The following is a 24,624-nucleotide window of genomic DNA, read 5'->3' on the forward strand; positions in this document are numbered from 1 at the left end:
GAAAGATGCGTAGCTATACTGAAGTTGGACAAAAAAGACGCTGCAAGCATTAAGAACGCCATTGTAGATTGTTTAAGACAAGTAGAATTCAAAACCGACACGATAAAAGCACAGTGCTAATGGAGCATCTGTCATGAGTGGACAGAAAAATGGAGTGCAAGCTCTTTTGTCTGAGGATTTGAAGAGGAACATTTTGTTTGTTCACTGTTTCAATCACCAATTACATTAAGTTATTTGTAGAGCCATTGACACAATTCCTGAACTGAAAGAGTTCTTTGATATTTGTCAACAATTATATTACTTTTTCAGAAAAGGACGCGTTGCAGCAGATTACGCAGGAAGAAGTTTAACGCGATTGTTGGAACAACGTTGGACTGGACATCTTGACACAGTGATTGTAATTCGTGACGACAGGTTTCACATATTAAGTACACTGATGGCAATTTAAACTTCCCGTGAAAAACAGGCCTCAATGAAGGTTGAAGCTACCGGTTTACTACATCAGATCTCCACTAAGACTTTCTGTTTCCTTACTGAGCTCATGTTCAGGGTTCTTGGATATCTAAAACCGACAAACGCACTGCTACAAAGAAGAGATTTGGATATTAATGCCGCTGTGAAGTTAATAGGATTGGTAACGGAACAGCTCAGGTCTTGCCGGCAAGACAAAGGAATATTTGAAAATATCCTTCACGATGCAATGAAGGCATATGCCTTAAAAACTTCGATTCAGCAACCATTGAAACGCAAATGCACACTCCCCAGTCGCTTAGCTGATTCGTTGTTGATTTGGAAGGCATAAATTTGGAGAACGGAAAGGAAGACGAGAAGGAGCTGAAAAGATTATTCTGCGAAGTTCTCGATATCTCCGTTGAAGAAATGCGGAGCAGATTCAGTGAGACAGGGACAGCTGTGATTGGTGCCATTCACCACTTACTGAGCGAGAAAAGAAGTGAAGAAAATTTGAAACCTCTGTGTGATGTTGGAAAGTACAAAGACCTGCATTGCAAAGAGCTTCAGAATTTGAAGCAGGAAATAGATCTAGCAAATCGAGTGATCAACAAGACATCATCTCTGGAAGAGCTCACAAAACAAATTGGAAAATATAGCGAGGTTTTCCCGGGCCTAAAGATGCTTACAGAAGCTGCTCTAATTATTCCGTCTTCTACGTCCACGTTCGAAAACTGCTTCTCACATCTGACAGCTCTCCTTCAACCTCAACGTCTGTCTATGGGACATGAAAGAAAATCGGACCTCGTTCTCCTGGCTTACAACAAAGATATTCTGCATGCACTAGATCTAGACCAGCTTGTAATTGAATTTGCAAAGTGCTCACGTAAACTCCTTTTGATGTAATTATTTACATAAGGACTGTAAAAAATATTTATTTTACTTGTGTCAGGGTTGTTTCTTAATTTTATACATAAAAATATTCCTTAATTTACTTGTAATAAAAGTATTGTAGTTCTAAAATACTATAATTGAGATAACAGTTAATAAATGTTCCTAAAATAAATTATTATTTTTTACTTTTACTACTGCTTAGTGTATTAAAATATACCGCTATATTGAATTATATACCATCATTTTAACAAAATGATGATATTTGATAGTCGTGGATTTGTACTGTAATATTTATCAGCATAATACAGTGTTTCAACTCTCTTATAGATTCCATAAATAATAAATAAATATATAAATGAACATAGAAATTGACAACGACAAGCGCCTCAAGGAACAAAAACTATATATATAATAGAGAGAGAGAGGTTTTGTGTTCCTTGAGGTCCCAGCCATTGCCCCCTTAGTATTTATCATTGCCCGCCCTAAGCAATCAGGCTGGCTACGGTCCTGTTCTGTTCTGTACAGCACAATGCTCCGTGTTTGATGAATCTTTCTTCTATAAATTTTCATTCGGTGATATATACATTATACTTTGTTTTATCTTGTTTTTCACAATCTCAGAGGCGGCTCCTGAGGAAAGTAACACTGGTAAAAATTAAAGTTTATCTTTTCAAACTAAAGAATTATATGTTATCTATTGTTGTATATTCTACTTTTAAAAAAAAGTTTTGTTCTTCTCGTTTCAAGCAAGAAAATTGTAATTTGTTTTACCGGGTGACTTCCCTCATGAGCCCCCTGTGGACAATCTTTCGTCACTTCTAGCTGGCTTTCTACTTCTCACTCATATGTTAGATCTTAAATAATAATATTACCTACATATCAAAAACAAGCTGCTCAAATAATTCTTAACTATGCTTGTAAGTACATATTGAGTAATGTCGAGAAGATACAATATCCTTCTATCAATCTTTTCCAATTTTCCTTTCTCTTTCAATCTCTTCCAATTACGTTATCCTTTATTCTATTCTAACATTATTTCTTCTACTCTAATTCATATGTAATTTTCTTGTGAGTCATCGATATTTTTATACCGTCTCCAGATTTAGTCTTCATCAAAGTTATGCAGTTCACGCCGTTAAAAGCCTTGTTGAGGTTTTTAATAAACTTCTGTTTAAATAAACAAACACTACATACACTTTCTTCATTTTGTTTTGAAAATCTTTCACTTTTTACTCAATGCAAGCTAATTGAAACTCTTTTCCCTTCATAAGTAATATAATACCCTAATACTACCGTAATTAATTAATCCTGTTTAATTTCCCCATGGAGGAAGATTTGCTCAATCCTAGTCTATGTAAGTTTGTAATGAACAGTATCATTTCCGTAGGTTTTCTCGAACTTTTGTTTCACTAATTTTCACTATTTTTTTTTTTTTTTTTTTACAATTAATTACTTTCATTAATCGTCCATCTCCTTTAACATACAGGGTATAATCATGTGACGTTAAAAATGTATTTATCCATGCTATCTTTCCTTCAATACTGGAAATTCTTTCTGTGTATGATGTGAGACTAACAGTTCTATAATTCCTATTTCTTTTTGTATCCAATTTCCTCTCTATTGGAAGTTTAACTGTCTCTATTTCAGTTCTTTCTCTGTGACCCCGCGTAGCATAGTTGCTAACGCTCTCGCTTTCGGTGCGAGCGGTCCCGGGTTCGGTTTCCGGTGGGGTCACTCGGTCGGAAAAGTGTAAAAACTTTTTCAGGCCAGCCATCCTGAATGAGGTTTTCCTGGGTTCTCCTCATTCATATCAGGCAAATGCCGGCGTGGTACGTAACTTATAGGTCCCAGGTCGCTTCCTTCCTTCTCTTTCCGCGGATAGTGTGTTCGCCGAGGGACGACATCCCTCGTACGAGACGGGCTAAATGGCCATAGATGCCGAAAGACCAGAAATCTAAATCCTAAAATCAATTCTGCTTCTATATCCTTCATAGACTATGCATGTATATATATGACTTTCCCCCGTTTGCTAAGAACTTTCTCAAAACTTGTTCTTCAGTTGCAGAAATTATTGTCAAAGCCCCACATATACACACACACGCGGGGTTTAGAGCAGTAGAGTCATTTCAGATTTTGCCAGGAGTGAGGAGATTGTCCACTATATGAGATTCTTACGTTTTTTATATAATATATTAGTACTGTATACATTATAAAGCATTTGTTTCTCAAACTTAGGAGGGCAATTGCCCCCTGTTCTCCTTAATGACATCTCTGATCTAAAGTCCTTCGAAGTATTCTACCAAAGAATTACCGGTAATCACACACTGCCAACGATGTGCAAGGCGCCGAATGTTTGTAGCCTCACCATAAGCGAATCTTCTGATTTGACGACTCACTGCTATGGCAATGTCTTCAAGCGTGTTCCAAGCGAACTCAAAGTGAGTATGTGAGGTCGAAATATAAGGTGACAAGTCTGTTGAATATAGTAGATGCTCGAGTACTTCCCATCTCCCTCACGTGAGAAGATTCTGCAGATATGTTACTACAGTGTCATGATCCTGCCATCTAGTGAATCGTTTGTGAGATCACTTCGAAGGACTCTAGATGCCAGTGGTATGTGTTTCTGGGCTTTATGCACAACTGTAATTGTACTTGGAATGGTTTGTAATGCTGTAATTCGAGGTAATACGTACGAAACGTACAATTCGTTGTATACATTTTTTTCATCTGATACCCTAATGAGGATATGTATGTTCATCCAACTCCATAGTTTAACATTTACATACGTACTAATCATCCATTTGCATATTTCAGAATTTCTTGTTTCGTTCTCATTTCTATTTTTTTTTTTAATGACAATTTCTGCGATCCCTCGATATTAAACAAATGTTGATAAATTTGTTAATGGTTATAAAACTTTTATTATGGTTAGAAATTAGTTCATAACAATGATCAGTGCAGCAGGTGATTTTGCACTGAACGTTTATGTTTGAGCATTGTAGCACTACAAATTGAATGTTAGAGTAGGCGAGAACAAAACATTCGAGTTTAATATTTTACTACTACATATAAAGTTACCTTCTACACCATTCTTACGGAACAAAAATTCTGAGAATAAATTTTAATTTCAACATCGAACTAGAACATTTTACATTTGATCTGTTATATTCAAGATATCCAGGGATATGAATATTCCAAGAATATTCACTTCCAAGAACATTAACATGCGTCTCATGAAGAATCTTATTAAGACTTTTGTTTGAAGTGTATGGGAGTGAAACTTGGACATTTAGGAATCAAGACAACAAAAGAATAGCGGCATTAAAACACTGATGTTACCGAGCATGTTGAAAAGTCTCTGCGCTGATAAAGTGACTAACGAAGAGCTATTGGGGAGAGCTAGAGAGACAAAGCCGTGTTTGTGAGAAATACTAGACTAAGGGAAAGAAGAACCACCTGCATAGGTCCCTTCTGAAACACAATGGACTCCCACTCCACACCATAATCGACGATACAGCAGTGATGCTAGTTTGAGGGAAATTTACCGCAGCGTAGGGATATTTTGCAAAGAACTTTTTAAGGAGGGAAAAAGAGTTTACGAATATGGGAAAAAATGTGGGGAAACTTAACTTTTCAACATGCTCGGTAACATCAGTGTTACTAAGCACTGCGGCAGTATGACGAAAGACGGTGGCACTTTTTTCCAGAATCCTACACACAAAGTTACAAACTTTTTTCTTTTCCACATGCCTTCCGCAGCCTGGCTTGAGGATGCCTTTATAGCTATACAAGATAATATTGAGGTAATAACAGACAACCAAAAGCACAAAGGTATGTTGTGGAGATATGAGCATAGTATCATAATCTATAAATAGGCAATAATGCTCTCTTTAAACAATATATATATATAGTGAACGAAAATTAGGGAAATTTTATGTTAAAAAGGGAATTCTTGAGCATTCCTGAGGATAATTTTAACTTAAGGACCTAGCATCACTGCGATACAGTTGAAAGAAGGAATGCCAGGGACCGACCACGGCTAGATTTCAAAGTAATGGAGGACACTGGATGCACCAACTATTGACCATGTAAGTTTTCTCGACCTACACTATATCGTTGTATGAGAACCAGAGGAACATAACTCCATTTTCGTAGGTTTACAGGCGAGAGAACAAAAACATTATTTTCTTCGAAAGATGTGTATTTAATAAGATGGTAATTGAGCCACATTACAACAGATGATCAACAAGGAGAACAGATGGCGTTACGTTCCATTTACACCAAGTGGGGCTTTCAAAATCATGTCCAAACATGAAGTAAACGAAGACAGCATTGGAGTCATGTTCCTCTGGTTCTCGTGCGACGATATGTAGTATGCGTCCAACTCAGGTGAATTCATAATGAATCGAATGAAATCAAATTGAACCTAACAGTTCCCCATGGCCGCAAATGAGGAGTCTATCTTGCACATTTTTATAGATAAAAAGCTAATCCCATCAATGGTAGCATCTGACGCACTTCAACAGACATTTTCTCCATGGTCGCAGATGACGTGGCCGCGAATGACAAATTAACTATTGAAAATTATATTCGTACAGTAACAATTATTAATTAATAACATCACTGTCAGAATAATATTGGAGTGACGTTAAGAGTGAACTGCCACCTCTGCTTTGGCACCGTTCTGTGTAAGGCTAAGGAAAGATTATAAGACATATAGCGCGTGTAAACAGTTCCATTTATCATTTGTTTAACCCGAGAAAGGTAAACTACGTAAATTTTACGTGTATGAGTTGGAAACACTGATGTGACGTAGCAGGGACTGTGTGTAGAAATACAAACCTCAAGATATGCTATCGCTGGTTAGTTGGCTTGATGTTCCGACGTTAATTACTTCTGTAGGTATTATATTCTCTGTACCAAACGATTGAGTGTAGAACCTTATACGTAAATTTGACGTATGTTTACCTTTGAACGTAAAATCTTACACGTAAGTTTAGCGTGTGTTTGCCTTTAGCGTTAGTTTTCTTGCACGCATTTTTTACGTAGGTTTATCGTCAATGAGCAATTATCATTCGCAAAGAATTAATTACTACTACAAAAATGAACGAGTTTGGTTCAATAAATAGCGAGGAAGCTATTTTAGGAATATTAGAGGAGATCTCAGATTCAGAAATTGAGGAAGATAACGTTGAATTTGATGTGAGATCAGAAGAAGAAACAGATGACTCCGACAAAGATTCATATTACTATCCCAGTGAAAAAGATATTGAACAACATTTTGTGTCAGCAATTTGAACTGTTGAATGTGAAACCACAAATTCAACCAAAGAAGCGGAAAGTTTCCAAATGTAGTAAAAACAAAAATAGCAGTCTCGCCATGCATTCAAAAGAAGAATCTGGATAACATTAGACAGAGTGAGCAGTATGTTTTAGAGATGAGAAGGCAAATGTACTTCCATTTGACGAAAGGCAAGTGAAAGTTAATGGTGTTACTGAATTGCTAGGAAAGAATGGTTTTCCTTGGAAGACGAATCCAATGACAGATTCAAGTGGGAAGATCCCAAGAAGGAACATTGCCGTAACTGTAATAAGCCAGTATGTGGTGAACATTAGATCAAAATGTGCCATAACGGTGTGTGATTTACGAATCAATCTCACATGTAATGTGCAAGAATGAATATGAATTCAATATTTCCAAGTAAGAACAACAACAAAAAAGTGATAGGCCTCTATCTAGACTTTCTCAAACGTTTGTTCTTAAGTGTTAATAATATTTATTTTGCTCTTCTATGTACTTCTAAAAAATTTATGATAATAGCAGCACCGTAACTTAGATTTTTTTCTGGGGGACAAGCATTCATACGCGTATTTGGGCCCCCTAAAAAAAAGTTGTTTTCTAATTCATGGGCCCCTCGTCTTTCCTTTTTCTCTGACTCTTTATGGGCCCCCAAAAGCCTGTGGGCGCTCCTACACGGCAAGATCTGCAAGGCGGTTATTTACGCCCCTGGGCCTGTTCCATACTTCCAAAATTAATTAAGGGGACAATATTGACAAATCTCAAAGGCATACGAATAAATATTATTTCTAGGGACCTAATAGTAGATATTTTTTACTGAAATGGGCCCACGACTCATCTTTGTTTTATTTACCTTTTGTATAATGTTTTGTTTATATAATGTAGGGAACCTGTTTGATGTTTCATTTATAATTTCATGTTCCCATCGTATATGGAGTAGGAAAATTTTTGTTAAAATGGGGCCCCTCGAAAAGCGGGAAGCTTCCCTAGGTTGAAGTTGTCCCCCTGCCCCACAAATTACGGCCCTAGATAATAGTTGTGCTGTAGTACTATCTAAACAATAACACTTCAATTTTGGAACCTAGAGCAAAGCAACAATAATAGTTTCTATATGAATCGTATATTTATAGATCATTTTTTAGTGTGTACGTAAATATTACGTATGTTTACCTTTAATGGGTTGATAGTGAAGTTTGCCTTTCTAGGGTTAATTAATGAAGTCTTTTGTGTGTGTGTATATATATGTGTGTACGAACACACCTGTGTATGTATATCATGAAATAAGATAAAATCATTTGCAGATTACCTTCCATTTAATGAAATTGACTAAGTTCACTTATGCTTATCTTAAGGTTCTTTCTATATTTTATCACTAATGAAGTGGCTGCTTTGTTCTACGGAAAACAAAAGCAGAAGAACGTAATACATGATGATGATTCTCTTTAATTGTTTCAGTAGAAGAAAATGCCTTTTAAGATATCTACCATAGTTTTTTCCGTTTACAACCTTCAATTAATTACACGAGTATTTTTAGTCTAATTGTCATTATACCTATGTTGTATAGCCGTTCCCAATCTTCTTCTTCTTCTTTTTGGACGACGACACTTTGCTGAACACCCAAGACATCACGACATTAATGATAATATAAATTAATGTAGTGCAACGCCTACCGCTTATTGGCGACAAAACAGTTGCGCAACTATCTCGTCGCTCTCGCTTACAGTCAGCAACTTCACGGAGACAAAACAGTTGCGCAACTATCTCGTCGCTCTCGCTTACAGTCAGCAACTTCACGGAGACAAAACAGTTGCGCAACTACGGAGACAAATTAGTTTTATTGCCACACCCTCGCTCACTAGCGAGGCAACAGAAAAGTTGCTGGGCATTTGATATCACAATTTGGCGGGATTGGACACAGTACGATGTACTTCCTAAGAATGTGCTATTGCTTGTGTATTAATGCTGGATTTAAGAAGGAAAAAAATACTGGATGCATCCTATATACAGTGAGGGATTGCTGAAGGAAAAATTTTACATGCTATCTAGTGATATACGCAATTATCCCTTGAAGCATTCCAGTTATTTATAACAGTGAAATACACTTTATCCCGCAATTTCTTCTGTATTCTTGCAAACTTATATATATATATATATATATATATATATATGAACAAACTCCATGGCTCTGGATAAGTAGAGTAACAAATAAAACACAGTTCTGACCAGAGCAGAATGAAATATAGAATTATAAAAGAGTGTTTGTGTCCGATGAAGAGGACGTTAGGTCCTTGAAACTGTAACACATTGTAAGTATAGTTTTTAATATATATATATATATATATATATATATATATATATATATATATATAACGCTGGACGTTTCTCTGTTTTCTAATGAATTTTTCATTGACTTCATCACTAATTAAAAGACAGATTAGTTTCCAGTGAAAAGAACGAACTGTTGTGTCAATATATATATTGTAGAAACCATTAATTTTTATATCCCTAATTGAAGGCACCTCGGTAACATTTTGTCGCCCTCGCCGCAGTGAGCGGACTCCTATAAGACTCAATGTATTTGGCCGAGGCAAGAAGATAGTTGCCCAACAGAAAGTTGGTAAATTTCTATGAAGTACTGACTCTATGTAGTACTGATCATTGCTGCTGCCACTGGAGACGTTGCGTTGGCTGATACGCTCTGTTTCAAAATTGATTTTTAACTAATTATTCAAGACTTCATGATTTTTAAATTTCGTGACACCATATGGGACTGAGTGACACGCCACTGTGTTGCGACACACCGGTTGGAAACTACTAATGCAATAGGCGGACAGTAAAAGTGACCAATTTTAACTGTGACTTACCCTGAACGTAGCTCTGAAAGGATTCAACACATCACCGCTCGCAGGTCGTGAAGCGCCGCCGCCAAATAAGCTTCGATTGTTGAAATGATACTTGCCAAATGACCAGGCAAGATTTCCAAGTCGTCCAAGATTTCCGAGATCTAAGCCTGCAACACGAGGGTCTCTACAATGAAAAGAAATAAAGAAATAAAATTTTAAATAATAGAAACTAAATCAAATTCAATTAGCATTATTCGTAGAAATCTGGTATTTCTCTTTTCGTAATTTGACATGTTGAATAACCCCTTTATAAAGAATTTCAAATCCTTTTTACAGATAATAAATAATTTTTTATTTTAATAATTTGTCGAGAAAATAAACAAGACACAGAACTTTTGAGAATAATACATATTTCCAGAAAAAAACATTATTTATTGTAAAAATCTTTGAATTTAACTTCCCATGATCATATCCTTTAGGCTACGGGAGACGATGATTAAAGCAAGTGAACGATGATGGACAAGGGTAAAAGTGGATCTGAAATGGTGAGCGGAAGCGTGAAGTCACGCCGTCCCCTGTGCCTATCTTTGCCAATTGCAATTTTTTTTAGGAAGTAGGAAGACGTCATAGGTTAGATACTTTTTGAAGTGGGGTAACGGCGTCTCCCCTTGATGATGAAAGAATTGGTGAATTGAAAAAGTGGAAAGAAAGGAGAGTACCTCGAGAAAACCCACGAACACAATGTTGTCCATCACAAACTTACTTGGCCGGAGATGGAACCAGGGACCCAACGCACCAGAGGTAAGTGCTCTACCACTAAGCCACGTGCCTCCTATTTTTTATTATAATCTGTCAGCTATTCAAATAAAGATAATAAATGTTTGAAACAATTTGTGGGTATCATCAAACAAAACAAGAAGCACAGTTTTATTTCACTTGTAGCTGCTGAATGTTGTTTGGGCTGGATTCAGATTGTTTATGGTTTTTATCAAAATTTTAGTGTAAACTTTGAACAAGTAGTAGAGTATGTGAAATATGTGATTAACACAAAATATAAAAGTAAAAACAATAAAATTTACACTTCTCCAAACATAAAATTCCAATATATCTACCATTTTGAAAGTTTGTTATCGACAAGTAGATTCATGGTGGAAAGACTACAAGGTGGATGCAATGCAGTGCTACATTCTTGTCGCTCTGGCGCATGACGTCATCTTGGTCTCAGACGTGGCCAGCAAGAGTCAGATGAACTTTTAACAAGCGCTTGCTCGCTAGTAACACGCAAACTTCTATTCCTAGTGATTTTCAACGAAGTAAAAATTTTAGTACAAACAATAATTATACAAACGTAATGTAATCAATGCTTAAGCTAAGTGAATTCAAAGGAATTCAAAGGAAGCTAAGTGAATTCTTTACAATAGCAAAAGAAACAGCAATATCAGTTCATATTAAACAACTTTGAAGCTTGAACAAACCAATATTACTCAGTACATTTTCTGCTTTTACTTTTCTTTTCTTTCTTTCTTTCTTTTCTTTTTTCAACATCTGAAGAAATACACTCGAGTATGTATAGGCCTGAATAATCTATAACACAGTGTGTCGTTAATGCATTTCATTATTATATATTTATGTATGCTCAAGTATATTTTCGTAACACATTGATCTGTTGTGATTTACTGTTATTATCATCTTGCTTGAAAGAGAATTCTTTACTGATGACCCCATATAAATTTTGAGAATATCTCAAAGGAGAATTAATGGTTTTCGTAAACAGAAATGCACGTACGTATATTTTCGTTATGCTTATACAGTTTTTTTTTTTTAAGAGTTTGCTCCCATGTAAGTTTTGTCAGAATCTCAGGGGAGGTTAAAAACTTTATTGAGCAGGGACGCATGTATTTAATATTTTAAACATCGTTTTTATTTTTGATTTATAAAAGAAATCATCTTATCGCTGATCGCTTATTTATAGAATTTGTATTTGAACAAAAGGTTTGGTGAAACTGACAGTTCTCTGAATATTAGTGTCAAAATTTACGCCATAACAAACTGTATTATTAAACATTTGTACGAAATAAAACGTTACATATACTATTGTGTTCTTAAAATATATAGAAATAAATATGTATATACAAAGCACCTCAAACAAACAAAGAAATTGCAACATGACTATTTCAAGCAAGAAAAAATACAGGCGTAGGTAAAGACGATGTAGGGGTGTTACAGCTAGACTAGAAAGCATATAAACCATAAAATTACATAATTTTCTTAATTTTCTTGATAAGTTTTCTCTTTTCTGTCCCGTGGACTAAAGAAGACAAAAGATAAATTCAAGTGAATGATTATCTGGAATTTGGTGGAATGAGAATGCGGGAGTACCCGAGAAACTCACGGACACGATGTTGTCCACCAGAAACTCACTTGACCGAGAAGCGGACCAGTACCCCTTGCACCAGAGGTGAGCCTTCTGCCACTGAGCCACCGTGCTTCCTTGATTAGTTGAGAATCTACCATATTTTTAAATTTACTGTAGTTATTCTTAATTTTGTAATTCTGGAGGGGGCCCCTAAATATTTATATGTAATTATCCAAAGTTATGATTAAAATGAACAAAAATTTCAAAATCTGAGTGTAAAAATGTCCCGACAATGTCGCCCTGACATGGTAGGTGGATACTTTATTCTCTTGATCTAATACATTGTTATATATCTTTGTAACCGTTAATCGTTATTACGAACCTTCCATTCGTTAGTTAATTTGAAGTGCAACGTCCCGTTTTAGCACCGAGGCTACAAGGAATGCAGACCTCCAGAATGATATGGGACCTGAACTACTTTAACGCGTTCAATGCTCTCCATTTGCGTAACTCGAGGGAAGTAAGCCTCCTAGATCATCGTACCTCCCTTCTCGAGTTACATGCCTGCCTCTGTGGGGAAAATTTTGTCTCAATATCTTGCGGAAATGATGATAGAAATGATCACCTCTGTCGGTTCCCCTCCCTCATGATTTTGAATCCAGGTCTTGCTTCAAAGTTCGTCTTTTTAAATCGTACTATTGGATTTTTGTATGCAGAATCAACACAAGCTACTGTAGCCCTATATACTACTATTACATACTATTAATACTAAAATGAAACTGGGCCATTCCACGCGAAAGTGAGCCTGAACCCAAATTTTCGAAAACTGTCAAATCCAATGCATTTTTACGTATATATGAAGTAAATAGAATGAAATTTACTTTTCCACAAAGAAAAACTTATTTATACTTAGAATTCATGTAAAATTTTAAGTATAAGTTGTGAATTTGTAACATGTCAGCTGCGAGGAAATTTTTTATTCTTGTAATCGGTAACATTTTACGGTATATTGTACATGTTTGGCTGAAGTAACTTCGAGCTATTCAAGATGCTTCTTTTTGCTACAAGTTGCAGTTAAAAAAGTGTTTACAGGATAAAAATTGTTTATAATATAATTAAAGATATAAACGTCAACTTGAGTGTCCTGCCCGTGACAGAAAACTACCAAAAGTTATTGTACTGAATTACTAAATTTGAGAATGTGGTTCGTACTTAGTAGAAGTAACAATTTGCACGTGTACTTCACAATTACCAAATTTTGGACTAATGCTAATAATATATTTCGATTTATTTCAATTTGAAAACTTGTCCTGCCCGTGACAGTGGGCATGCTACTGGTGGGATAGTTTGTGTACATTGGTTATTCATGATAGAAAATGATTCCATGTGCACTAAAATAAAGTTTTCTAAGCATGAACAATATTTACTTAAATAGAGGATTATCTACTACTGTCAGTATGATGTTTTAACTTAAAATAAGTGTCATATAAATATTATCATTAGCGTCACCTTTTCGTTCGTTTCAAGAAAGAAGTGGATGGGATTGGAGTACGTACAAAAAGGCCAGTATGGAACTTTGTGAAACAAAAGAAAGTAATTGTAGAATGTGCTGCTGATTTCGTAGTAGCTTTAAGCTCTTCGTTTCAAAATATGTTTTACTACTAAAGTACGGGACAAGAAAAAACGACCAAAAATGCCATTAGTTTTAATGGTATTTTTGGTCGTTTACTCTTGTCCCGTACTTTATCATCAACACAAATTGAAAAAAAAGACGCTTTGAATAAAAGACGGGAAAATGCTCTTGTCAATTGAATGTCTCCAATCAAAACAGTTTTTTCCCTTCAATTTGATAGCGAAAATTTGGTAGTTCGTCGAACTTTTAAATCAGAGCTTCATCCGTGTAAAATCTTTAAATTTCTAACAGACTTTTATTCACATTCTGAAAATGATAATTCCGAAAGCCATGAAGCTATCCTGAGGGACGACTTAGGTGTGCATGTTAACAAGGCTTGTGTTAGACCAGCTGTTGAAGATATAACACAAGGAACATTTTTGTTGATGGAATTTTTCTCTTGTGGACAGAAAAAGAAAACATAGACATGCAACTATCGCGCAAAGCCCAGTGGAAGAGGACGAAGAAGTCAAGGAAATTCGTATGAAGACTGTAGGCGATTGCGGTAAAAATTTTCAAGACTGTTGAAGATGTGTCTTACGTGCATTTCGATCAAATAATACATGTGATACCAGCAGTGCCGTGCCGTGGGGGGAAGGGGCGAGCGGGGTGACAGCCCCGGGCGTCAAAGTAAGAGGGCGAAAAATTCAGGAGGAAAAAAATAAAAGATAGTATTAAAAAGTGCTCAAAATCAAGGAAAGGCAGGGTTTATTTTCGAAAATTTTCATACGCGTCGCGTCAGCCGCAGAGGTGACGCTTTGCGACTGGTCTATCGACCTTAATCATATTTACTGGGCGCCGTCGTGACGCGTCGTATACTCTCGCCCCGGGCGCTGATTTCCCACGGCACGGGCACTGGATACCAGCACCTATTTTATATACTGTTAGACAGTGTTTTGTACGAATTTCCCTACAAGGTGGGAGTAAATGGGCAAATAAAACCATTTCCTAATGTGTAGGTGGTGAGAAATAAGTGTACGACATATTATTATTTTTATGTGATAAAAGCGAGCCTCAAGTAAAGTAAAGAGCATTATTTGTGTACAATACTATAACAGAACAGCAGAAATTGAGTTATTTTCGATTTTATTTCATTTTTGAAATCATTCTTATTGAGATTTTGTATATTGATTCACACGGTGTCCTGCCCGTGACAACCATGTGTCCTGCCCGTGACACAGTAAAGTTTAGTTTATTTATCAATATAAATATTTGGCAAATTTCTCTTATGTGAAGTTTGTTTAAAAATTTCATCATTTATACATTTCCGTTTAAATAAAAACATTTTGAGCTAAGAATTCACAGAGTTTTGTAACATTCACTTGGTGTGTCGGAAGTCACTTCTCTTTTTTGTCCCCGCCCGTGACAGACGTTAGGGATTAATATTTTCTACTCTAAACGGAAAAAAAATACTGAAAACATCAGCTACATATACTCCTAAGTCTGTACTGCTCATATATCATACAATTAGCAGAATTTATGTTGTACTTTTAGAAATATATAACTTTAAAGCATCAAAAACGTAGTGTAAATGTCCTGCCCGTGACGATGGAATGGCCCAACTACATAATGAAATCGCTTTTTTATAGTTTCATTTAACATTGCATTTATTTATTACTTTTATGTAAAACTTACCATATTTTAGGTTTATTTTGTCCTGTCGCCTGCAAGCTAAAATCCATTTCTGGAGACATGCCCCCTCTTTTTGAGGAAATCTAAAGTATTTTATATTAGTTCCCTTAGTTTTTCTATAATAATTACTACAGCCGTACACTGCACAGTTAGGCATTCTCGATATCATTTAAAAGAACAAAGTAACAAAGAATTTCGACTTGTCACTTAAAAGCCGCGCCTTTTCCCGTTGTCTCTTGCAAACCAAATGACGTCACAGCCACGACAGCGCTCCAGGCGACATGCGCATGCAACCACCTTGTAGACTTTCCACCATGAGTAGATTTATATTTAGAAAATTAATAAATACAGCAATATTCAAGTGTTAACGAAACGAAAGAAAAGGAAATAGAGAGGCATTTATTCGCAATAACTCAGAAAAAGTGCTCTTTGTTATTCAAAGTAAACAATATACGTATGTCTGTAACTTTGCAATGAAAGATTTTACGTGTTTTCGTAAACGTAACGGGTCTTATGCAGAGTCGTTCTGGCGCGTGTTTAGCGCCATACTAAAGAGTTGGACATATTCCTGCAGTGGTCAGGCATTTAGTATGACGCTAATCATACGTCAAAACGACTCTACATAAAGCGGAACATGTCCAACCCTTGGCTCGCGGGCCACATGTTAGCTTGCGAAGCCGTGATTCGTATGGCTCGTGTCCTCCTGCTTTCTAATAGAATACTTTGTATGAAAGTTGTATGTGAAATGAAAAAAAAATGCTTATAATGTAAACAAACTGAAACCACTGGCTTATACAGCACCGGGAGGGTCATAATCGAGCTTAACTAACTCATCATCTCCCAGCCTAAACCGCCAGAGCTAAAGACGTTTATTTTGGAGAGTGTATTGCATGTATAACTAGACGCACAAGTTTTTCTTATATAATTAACTAACTAATTAACTAACTCTATGACCTATGGGACCCGGAGGTTCAATGCCGCGCTCACAAAAGCTCTCCACTGACTTCTATCCTTAGCCAATTGGATCCAGTTTCTACTTTGTATTCCTATCACTGCGAGACCCATCTTAATATTGTCCTCCCATCTGCGCCTAGGTCTTCTTAATGGTCGTTTTCCGATTGGTCTTCCAGTCAAGACTTTGAAAGCGTTTCTATTTTCTTCCATTCTAGCTACATGACCTGCCCACCTAAGCCTCCTAGACTTGACGACCCTAACAATGTTGGGTAAACCGTATAAATTATGTAGTTCCTCGTTATGAAGTTTCCGCCATTCCCCATTCCCGTTCCTCTTGGGTTCGAATATTCGTCTCAGGATCCTGTTCTCAAATACTTTCAGTTTATGTTCTTCCCTCAGAGTAAGCGACCATGTTTCGCAACCACACAGAACAACAGGCATGATTATCGTTTTGTATATTTTAAGTTTCAAATTTCTAGACAGAATTCGCGACGACAAGAGATTTTCAACCGAATAGTAACACGAATTCCCTGCTTTTAGTCGACATTTAATTTCTTCGTGAATATGATTTTCCTCTGTTAATATTGATCCTAGATATTTGAAAGTATCCACTTTATCAAAAGTATTATTTAATATTTTAATGCATCCACAATTTGCCGTATTACGGCTTTTCTTATATAAAGAAAATATTTCCAGAGTTCCAAATAATGGGTTCCAGAGTAATGGGTTCAAAATATATATATATGAGACGTTGGATGGCAAGGTGGCGTAACTCACTTTTTTAAAACAGTAAGATTAAGTCATTTCCTTGAACTTGAAACAATAACTTGCGTATCTCAGAGCTAAAAGCCGAGATCATAGGCCAAAATGTGGCGGTACATACGAGTGGAACAGATTTTGTCTGATTTTTCTATATCTATTACAATAAAAGTTTGAATATCTCAAAACGTCTCAAAACTGACTTACACCACTTTGCCATCCAACGCCTCTTATATATACTTCGAGGGTTTCTAAACTTGGAAGTATGAAAATTGGTAAATTAAATTTTCATTAAAAGTAGTAAATTAAAGCATTATGTTATTCAATTTATATAAATAACACAGGTTTATTTAACTTATTTCCCGTCTGGACGAATTAGAACTTAAGCGTTCTTTGGAGTCTTTAACACTAAGAGTAAAAAGTTTGAAATTCTTTTTTAAGGATTTTAGACGTAAAACAGTTATTATTAAGAATATGTTTCTCTTTTTTCCACTGGAACAAGTTTTTAAATAATTAATTTAACAAAAGAGACCGAAGAATCTCGTTGTTGAAACTCTACTGAACCACTTCTAAGTATTTACAGTGCCAAAGCTACATTCTCTTTTTGTGCAGGGCCGGATATAATGTTTTGCAGTTTCTAGGCCGAAAGGTATTTGCCGTTCATCATCCCGATGTACAGAATGTTAAAATACCTAGCTAATAGAAAATAAAAGACTTATTTTATTCATATTTCTCTTTCAACATGTTTGTATAAATTTTTAAGAAATTTTGGTATGGTGATAGGATATTATGAGGTGCACATGCGCACGGCGTGCTGCTCACCAGTAGAGCAGGAAGATTCAGTGTAGGTAAGTTCGGTGTAGGAAAACTTGGTGTAAGCAAATTTGATGTCCGCAAAGCTCGGTGTGGGGAATGCTAGGTGTAAATAAAAGTATTCGTTTAGTAGACCGTAGGATCCATTGGAAACTATGAACATAAAGGAAAGTATTAGTTCCAAGTTCAAACTTTGTGTAGAACATACTTCTACTACCTACTATAAGGAAATGAAAGAAATGTGATCATGAAATATAAAATGAAATGACATCTTTGAGTTTTACGTCCCACGGTTATGCCGGTTAGGCTAAAGGAGACGGTGATGATGAGAGATGAGTGAAATAGTGGAATGAAGAAAGTGGGAGGAAACGGGAGAACCCCGAGAAAACCCACGAGCACGGTGTTTGTCCACCACAAAGTTCACTTGGCGGGGGCTGGGATCGAACCCGGGACCCCAAGCACCAGAGGTGAACGCTCTACCACTGAGCCACCGCGCCCCCCGATCATGAAATAATTTGAATTCAAGATTTTATTCATAAGATATTCATAAAATGTCCATCCCTGTGATTTAGCGAAGCGACCATCCCTATCAATCGACATTTAATTTGAAACTTCAGTTTTATGCTGTTTTAGAGTCTTCTAAAAATTTTTACTTCCAAAAATAAATGTAGGCTACTGGAGGAGTAAAGTTGAAGATTGTAGATTTTTCGAAAACGGTTACACGCAGGTCGCTTCCATAATAGTAAGAAGAAATAGAAATGCACTACTTGCAAATTGCAGTCGCTTGCAACCACTTTTGAAAATGGGAACATTGTTCAACATTTGAGAGGAGTGATCTACAATTTGTCATTTTGACAAATAATTCTGAATGTCGCATTTGCTCTGTATATATTGTCCATAGTGTATATTGTAGGACATATTATCCACAGTGTATATATTGTAGTGTGTGTTTTTAGGACGTAGTAAATATTTTACTGAACTTGTTAATATTTATTATTTTAGCCTTTGTTCATATTATTATCTCAATATTATTTCTGCAACTATTATCTGATAAAACTATCCCACTTTATGTTGCCCATGCGACTAAGACTTTTTTGATCAATATATTTTTTGCTTTTTACATATGTGTAGGCCTATGTGTTCTATGGCGTACTATGTGTTCTATGTGTTCTATGGAAGGTGTTCTTAGTTATTTCTATAAATTCTTTTTCTGTAACTATTCTCTGAGCTTCTAATTGTGTTTGTTTTATTTCTGACAAGAACTGTCAGATTGATTGGGTGATGAAAACAAACTATAGAAATCACAGAAAAGACATGTAAGAGACATCGGACCCAATGAAAAATAATAATAATAATAATAATAATAATAATAATAATAATAATAATAATAATAATAATAATAATAATAAATTTTATTTTCTTGAAATACGTTATAACATTTTATTCGGTACATTTTATGGCGTTTTCTTTTTCACACTTATAAGTTATCGTAAGTAGTAATATGCAATATGTATTACACCGAATCCACCTTATACCTAAATTTCCCCACACTTAATTTTCGGTGCACCGATTTTCCTGTACACCGAAGTTTCTTACACCGAGTTCTCTTACACCGATTTTCCTAGACCCTCTGACCAGCACAATTATCAGAAATGCAGTAAATTTTAAAACAATTGATTCTAGTAAAGATTTTTTTAACAGTCTAATAAGAAGTAAGTTGGAATACGGATCCTTAATATGGTCAACTTTTTATGTCCGTTAGTTAACTTTACATAGTTACAAGAAATAAAAGTAATCTTCATGAAAAACAAATAATAGCTTTCTCACTTCTATTTAGTTCAGTTGATAAAGATGAAACGTTTAGTAGTCAAAAACATGTCAATAATATATATACTAATTTTTCAAAGGAACTTTCTTGTGCAATTTCCCTTCAATTTTATTTACGTGATTCTTTAATTGTCCGCCATTTTAGGTATAACGAGAATTAGGCTTAAATTGCATGAGTTAATTGGTTAGGCGAAATGGAGATTATATGAAACGATTAGGCACGTGTTACATGCCAACTGAAAAAAAAAAAGATTTATCAACTACCAGGGGAAAAAGCTAGAAGCTAAAATTGTCAAAATTTCCAAGATTAAAGATATCTATAGAATAGCTAAGTTTGATACCAGATGAAGGCTCTCGCTGCAAACTATTCCAACATGACATGCTTATAGTCTGAAACGAAGTGTACTTATTAAAAGCCGATTGTATTTATTGAAATTGTTTGAAATAAAAAAGTAGGTGGGCATAGAATTCGAACTCTTATGCATGGATAGTTGAAACACGAAAAGAAAACAAGTATCACCATCCTTTGATTTACAAAATTTCAGGACAGGGATTTATTTTTATTGGTTTATTAGTTGAAATGCGCCTTCTTTGTGCGGGGAGAATGAGTTTTTACTTTACTTCATTTTACTTTATTACTTTAAACACTTACTTTATTTTACTTTAACACTTTCAAAATTACTTTAACACCTATCCCCTTACAATACGCATTTCAGTGAAAGTCTAATGACAAAAATTCGCAATGTTGCCCTCTTTTCCACCATCATCTCTCTCCTCCCATGCCACTATACATCCCAACTACCGCGATAACTATGGGGTGGGTTAATATGGTAGTATGCTTCTGGTGGACTAGCTATAAAACTAGTTTAATACTGCACTGTCCGAAGTGAAAGGTAATGACTAACTGTCGTTTATACCGTGTTCGAGTTGCTTAGTGATAAATTATATTAGTAATTGAGACGAATAAAATAATTGTGGATTAATAAAGCCTGTATTGATATATTATTATTATTATTATTATTATTATTATTATTTTATACATTTAACTATTGGATACTAACATCGATCGTTTTCGATTTTTACCTGTCATTTCCTTCCCTGAACACTCCATATGCCAATCGGGATGAAATTTGACTTAAACAGCATTGGGATGTGATTATTTATCTCAGCGACACCGAAAACTCTGGATTGTACTCCAACATAGGTTGTTTTCGATTATTTTTACATGTCAAATACAAAGCTCAGAGAGAGCTCCTTTATGGCTAAGCGGTTAACGTACGCGCCTTTGGCATGCGAGACTCGAGTTCGATTCCCGGTGGTAGCTCATGTGGTTCGGATTCCACGTTAATCAGTAGGTCCCGTCTCTTTATAGCCTCGCTGCTGAAAGGGACGTTAAACTCAAAATCAACTCAACTCAACAAAGCTCAGAGACAGGAGCACTGAAGATTACGTACAGGAATACAGTGGGGTAGGATCGGGTAATCGGGCTCAAACCGGGTACCATTCTACAAGGTAAACGTACGCTCTTCGCTCTCCCTCTGCTCTCGTGGGTAAACAGGAGACAAAGAAGTCCCCATTACAGCGATTGCCTGCGATCAGTTGTGTTATATCAGTGATGTTTTTGGTGTTTTCTTGCAGTTTGATTTTGCACCTTAGATCTTCAAGTTTTCTTTAATGTCTGCTGTAGAGAATTTACATAACATTATGCATACAATATTTAATACGGATTGTTTAAACCAGTGCTATTCAGCCGGGGGTACGCGTAGTTCTGGGGGTACGCGAAGATATTTCTGGGGGCACATAATCCTAAAATAAGCATATTTCCAATATTTATTGAATTATCATAGTTGGAGATTTTTTCCAATGGTTTCTTTTCGTTAACATCAATAAAAATGAGAGAAATTGCTTGAATCCAGAATTAACTCTGACTCTCGCACTCTTGAAGATTCGTCCAAGAATCGAGGAGCTGGCATATCGGAAACAAGTTCAGTGATCTCATTAACAAGTTAGTTCCAAAGTTACTTTTAGTTTATAAATTTTTAACATTGCCTTCAGTGTTCTAATTATCAAGCAGGATGAGGGGAAAATCCTCCTCAGTAGAACTGGATGTCTCCCATGTTTTGAAACTTCCCATGTTAATTTTTCTTATGTGCACTTTATCCCCCTGTAAATAATATTTTGTTTGACACACTGATTGTCCTTTTGTTGGGTCTCTACTTGCCTCCCTTTTTGATCAACAGAACATGCGTATTAAGTTTAATAAGTTCATTTCGATTTAGTTTCTTTTAAACAGCTTCAGAGGTACACAATTAGTGGCGAACTGTGTCTAGGGGTACGCGAGAAAAAAGGTTGAATAGCATTGGTTTGGTAAGTAATCCTATGTAGTCCTTTGGTAGGTTTGGTGACACCATGTTTTGTCTAAAAAGGACAAATAGAGCGAACCGCGAAACAGGACACTATTGTGAGGCAGGGCTGAAAGCATCCGGTCGTACCCCACTAGTTTCTGGAAATGTTTAAGTAGGTCTAATTCTTCAATCTGAAAATAATAGAAGCATACTTAAAAGGCTACAACTTTTGTTTGTGTCGGGCTTATATTGCTTCATATTACGTAAAATTTACGAGTGTATCTGGTGTTGCCCTACAGGTGACTTAAAACCGAGTGGTTTGACCCTTTTTCATTTATAGCATTATTATCCTACGCAATAAATAACAGAATTGCACAACTTGCACGGTTATGATAGTAAACATGAATCTATACTTGCCATACGATTATGTATAATTTTTACAGCGCTTTAGTGCAAAACTTTAGCTTCCAGTGGCCACTAAACCTTAGCTAACCAGCTCTGCTCCACTTTCCCTATGGGGGGTGTCCAAGTAAAGTGTCTATTAGAAGTCAAACCGGCCAAAATTGGGTCGTATTAACAAACGAGCTACCTAAATTCAAGATCCGTGGCGATTGCGTAGAAGCAGGCCCGTATTTAGGTAAGTACTATTCTGTGCTGGAGCACAGGGTGTCAGAATTTAGGGGGCGGCAAAATTTTGGATTATTAAAGAGATTCACAATAAAGTAATATTTAAAACTAGCAGCCCGCAGAGTCCCGCGCAAGTGTGAGGAAACATGTTAATGTATTTAATTCGCTCTAATTACAGTAGTTACTAATTAGCTAGCTTATCTGATTATTTTTAAAAAGTAATTCTTCCCACTTCCACCCCAAGGGGTGAGGATGAACTTGAACATCATGAAAACTGATACCGTTAAACCCAGCAACCTCGAAAACTATGAATGCAACTCTAATACCTGTCGTTTTCTGTTACTTTTAAAATCTCGTCCCCTCCCTGGGGAGTGGAGTATGACCTTGAAGTTGAATTGGATTAAAACTGTCACTATTCATCTCAGCGAACCCAAAAATCTATAAATTCAACTCTAATATTGGTCTTTTTCGGGGGAAAGGGAGAATAAATTATTTAGAGTACAGGGGCGCACAATATATAAATACGGGCCTGACTAGAAGTGTACACACTTTCATCACAAGAAAACTGAAAGCCTGCCTCGTTTTATCAGCAAATGAGACGAATCAATATGTAATGTTGGTGTAGGACACTTCGAACTCTTAAGGATTGAATATGGATTAATATCTTTAACATCATATTTAATTACATAATATTAATATCTGTAATTTACAATTATCCGATTACCACAAATACTGTACACTTCCTACCATATACTGTACCTACTTTTAGGTCACTCTATATAATTCCATTTCCTCTCCACAAAATACAAACTTACGAAGCAGGAAGTTTCATGCGAGAATTCTTGAATTAAACAAACTTCAAAACGAGATAGGAAAGTTTTTCTTTAATTATCATTTTCTGCGTACGTTAAAGTTGGGTATAAGCCAAGTTTCCACATGGTGAATATTAATTACATAATCAGAAAGCACCAATGGTGAATCCCACACAATCAAAATCAAGAAAGCAGACAAATGTTTTGGACACTGGTTGCCTTGAGAAGTACATACGTATGTTGCTTTGCGCCATTTTTAGAATGTCTCTCATACTTATATAAACAATCGCTAAAGTTAACTGACCCCCTCTAATGATAAACATCTGAGTTACAGAAAAGAGAACTGAAAGCATAAATCACGTAATAGCGATTGTCGTCTTCCGGAAAGAAAGAACATAAAAGAAATCAAGATGGGTGAATGCCAAGTGAGTCAGAGGGAAATCGACTTCATGCCAAGTTCTGTCTTTTTGTAAGGCCACGTGTGATGAGAAACACAACTATAGTAAACAGTCAGTCTAACTGTCCACTAAAAAAGTATATTTGGTTGCTTTCATTACAGCATTAACAATTTCTCATTAGCCTCAGTAGTATCCTTTATCCAAGAAGGAGTAGAAACAATGCAAATGTATGCAGTACTATTCTGCATGAAGTGAGTAATGACAGAAAAATGTGTTGTGTTGCTGAGGGTCAGTGCTAAAAATGAAATGAAATCTGTTTTACGTCCCAGGGTTATGCCAGCTAGGCTAAAGGAGACGGTGATGATGAGAAATGAATGAAATGGTGGGATGAAGAAAGTGGGAGGAAGCGGGAGAGTCCCGAGAAAACACCGTGTGCGTAGGTTTCCTTGCGGTTCTCCTGTTTCCTGCCACTTTCTTAATTCCACAATTTCATTCATTTCTCACCATCACCGTCTCCTTTAACCTAGTCAGCATAACTGCGAGACGTAAAACTCGAAGATTTCATTTTTTATAAATTCACGAAGGAACAGAATCAATAAAGTCTACCTTTTAAGACTGAATCTAGAAAGGTGGTGGGAAAGTAAAGCGTTAATTCTTTTGTAACGTAACAAGTTACTTTTCTGGCTTGAATAAAGTAAGTAATGCGTTACATTTTTCAGGGAAGTCAAATGACTTACATTGCATTGCTTTCCGTTAAGTATTATCCAACATTTTTTAAACATTAGTACAGCTAAAATGCCCGATAGGTAGAATAGGTTTTTGGAAAACATTATAACTCCTTCCATTTAGAATGCATAATTCAATGAAAGTGTAATTATAAAAATCCATAAGATATTCTGTTTTTGGCATAAATTTTGAATTCCCTCTTAGAACACACCAGTTA

The 24,624-nt window shown here is 36.0% G+C and overlaps 1 protein-coding gene across 1 annotated transcript in view; it reads right to left on the reverse strand.

The window, feature by feature from the left end:
• Window positions 1-7,956: 7,956 nt before the first annotated feature.
• LOC145661183 (uncharacterized) overlaps window positions 7,957-24,624 on the reverse strand; it is a 58,214-nt gene continuing 41,546 nt past the window's right edge. Inside the window, exons 2-3 of the mRNA XM_081726632.1 lie at window positions 9,508-9,670; window positions 7,957-8,037 (exon numbers count right to left, since the gene is read on the reverse strand). Of these exons, the coding sequence (XP_081582758.1) occupies window positions 7,957-8,037; window positions 9,508-9,670 (244 nt within the window). The remainder of the gene's footprint in view (window positions 8,038-9,507; window positions 9,671-24,624) is intronic.

This window comes from Thermobia domestica, chromosome 9 (genome assembly GCF_964235325.1).
Source record: "Thermobia domestica chromosome 9, izTheDome1.hap1.1, whole genome shotgun sequence".
In the NCBI taxonomy this organism is placed as follows: domain Eukaryota; kingdom Metazoa; phylum Arthropoda; class Insecta; order Zygentoma; family Lepismatidae; genus Thermobia; species Thermobia domestica.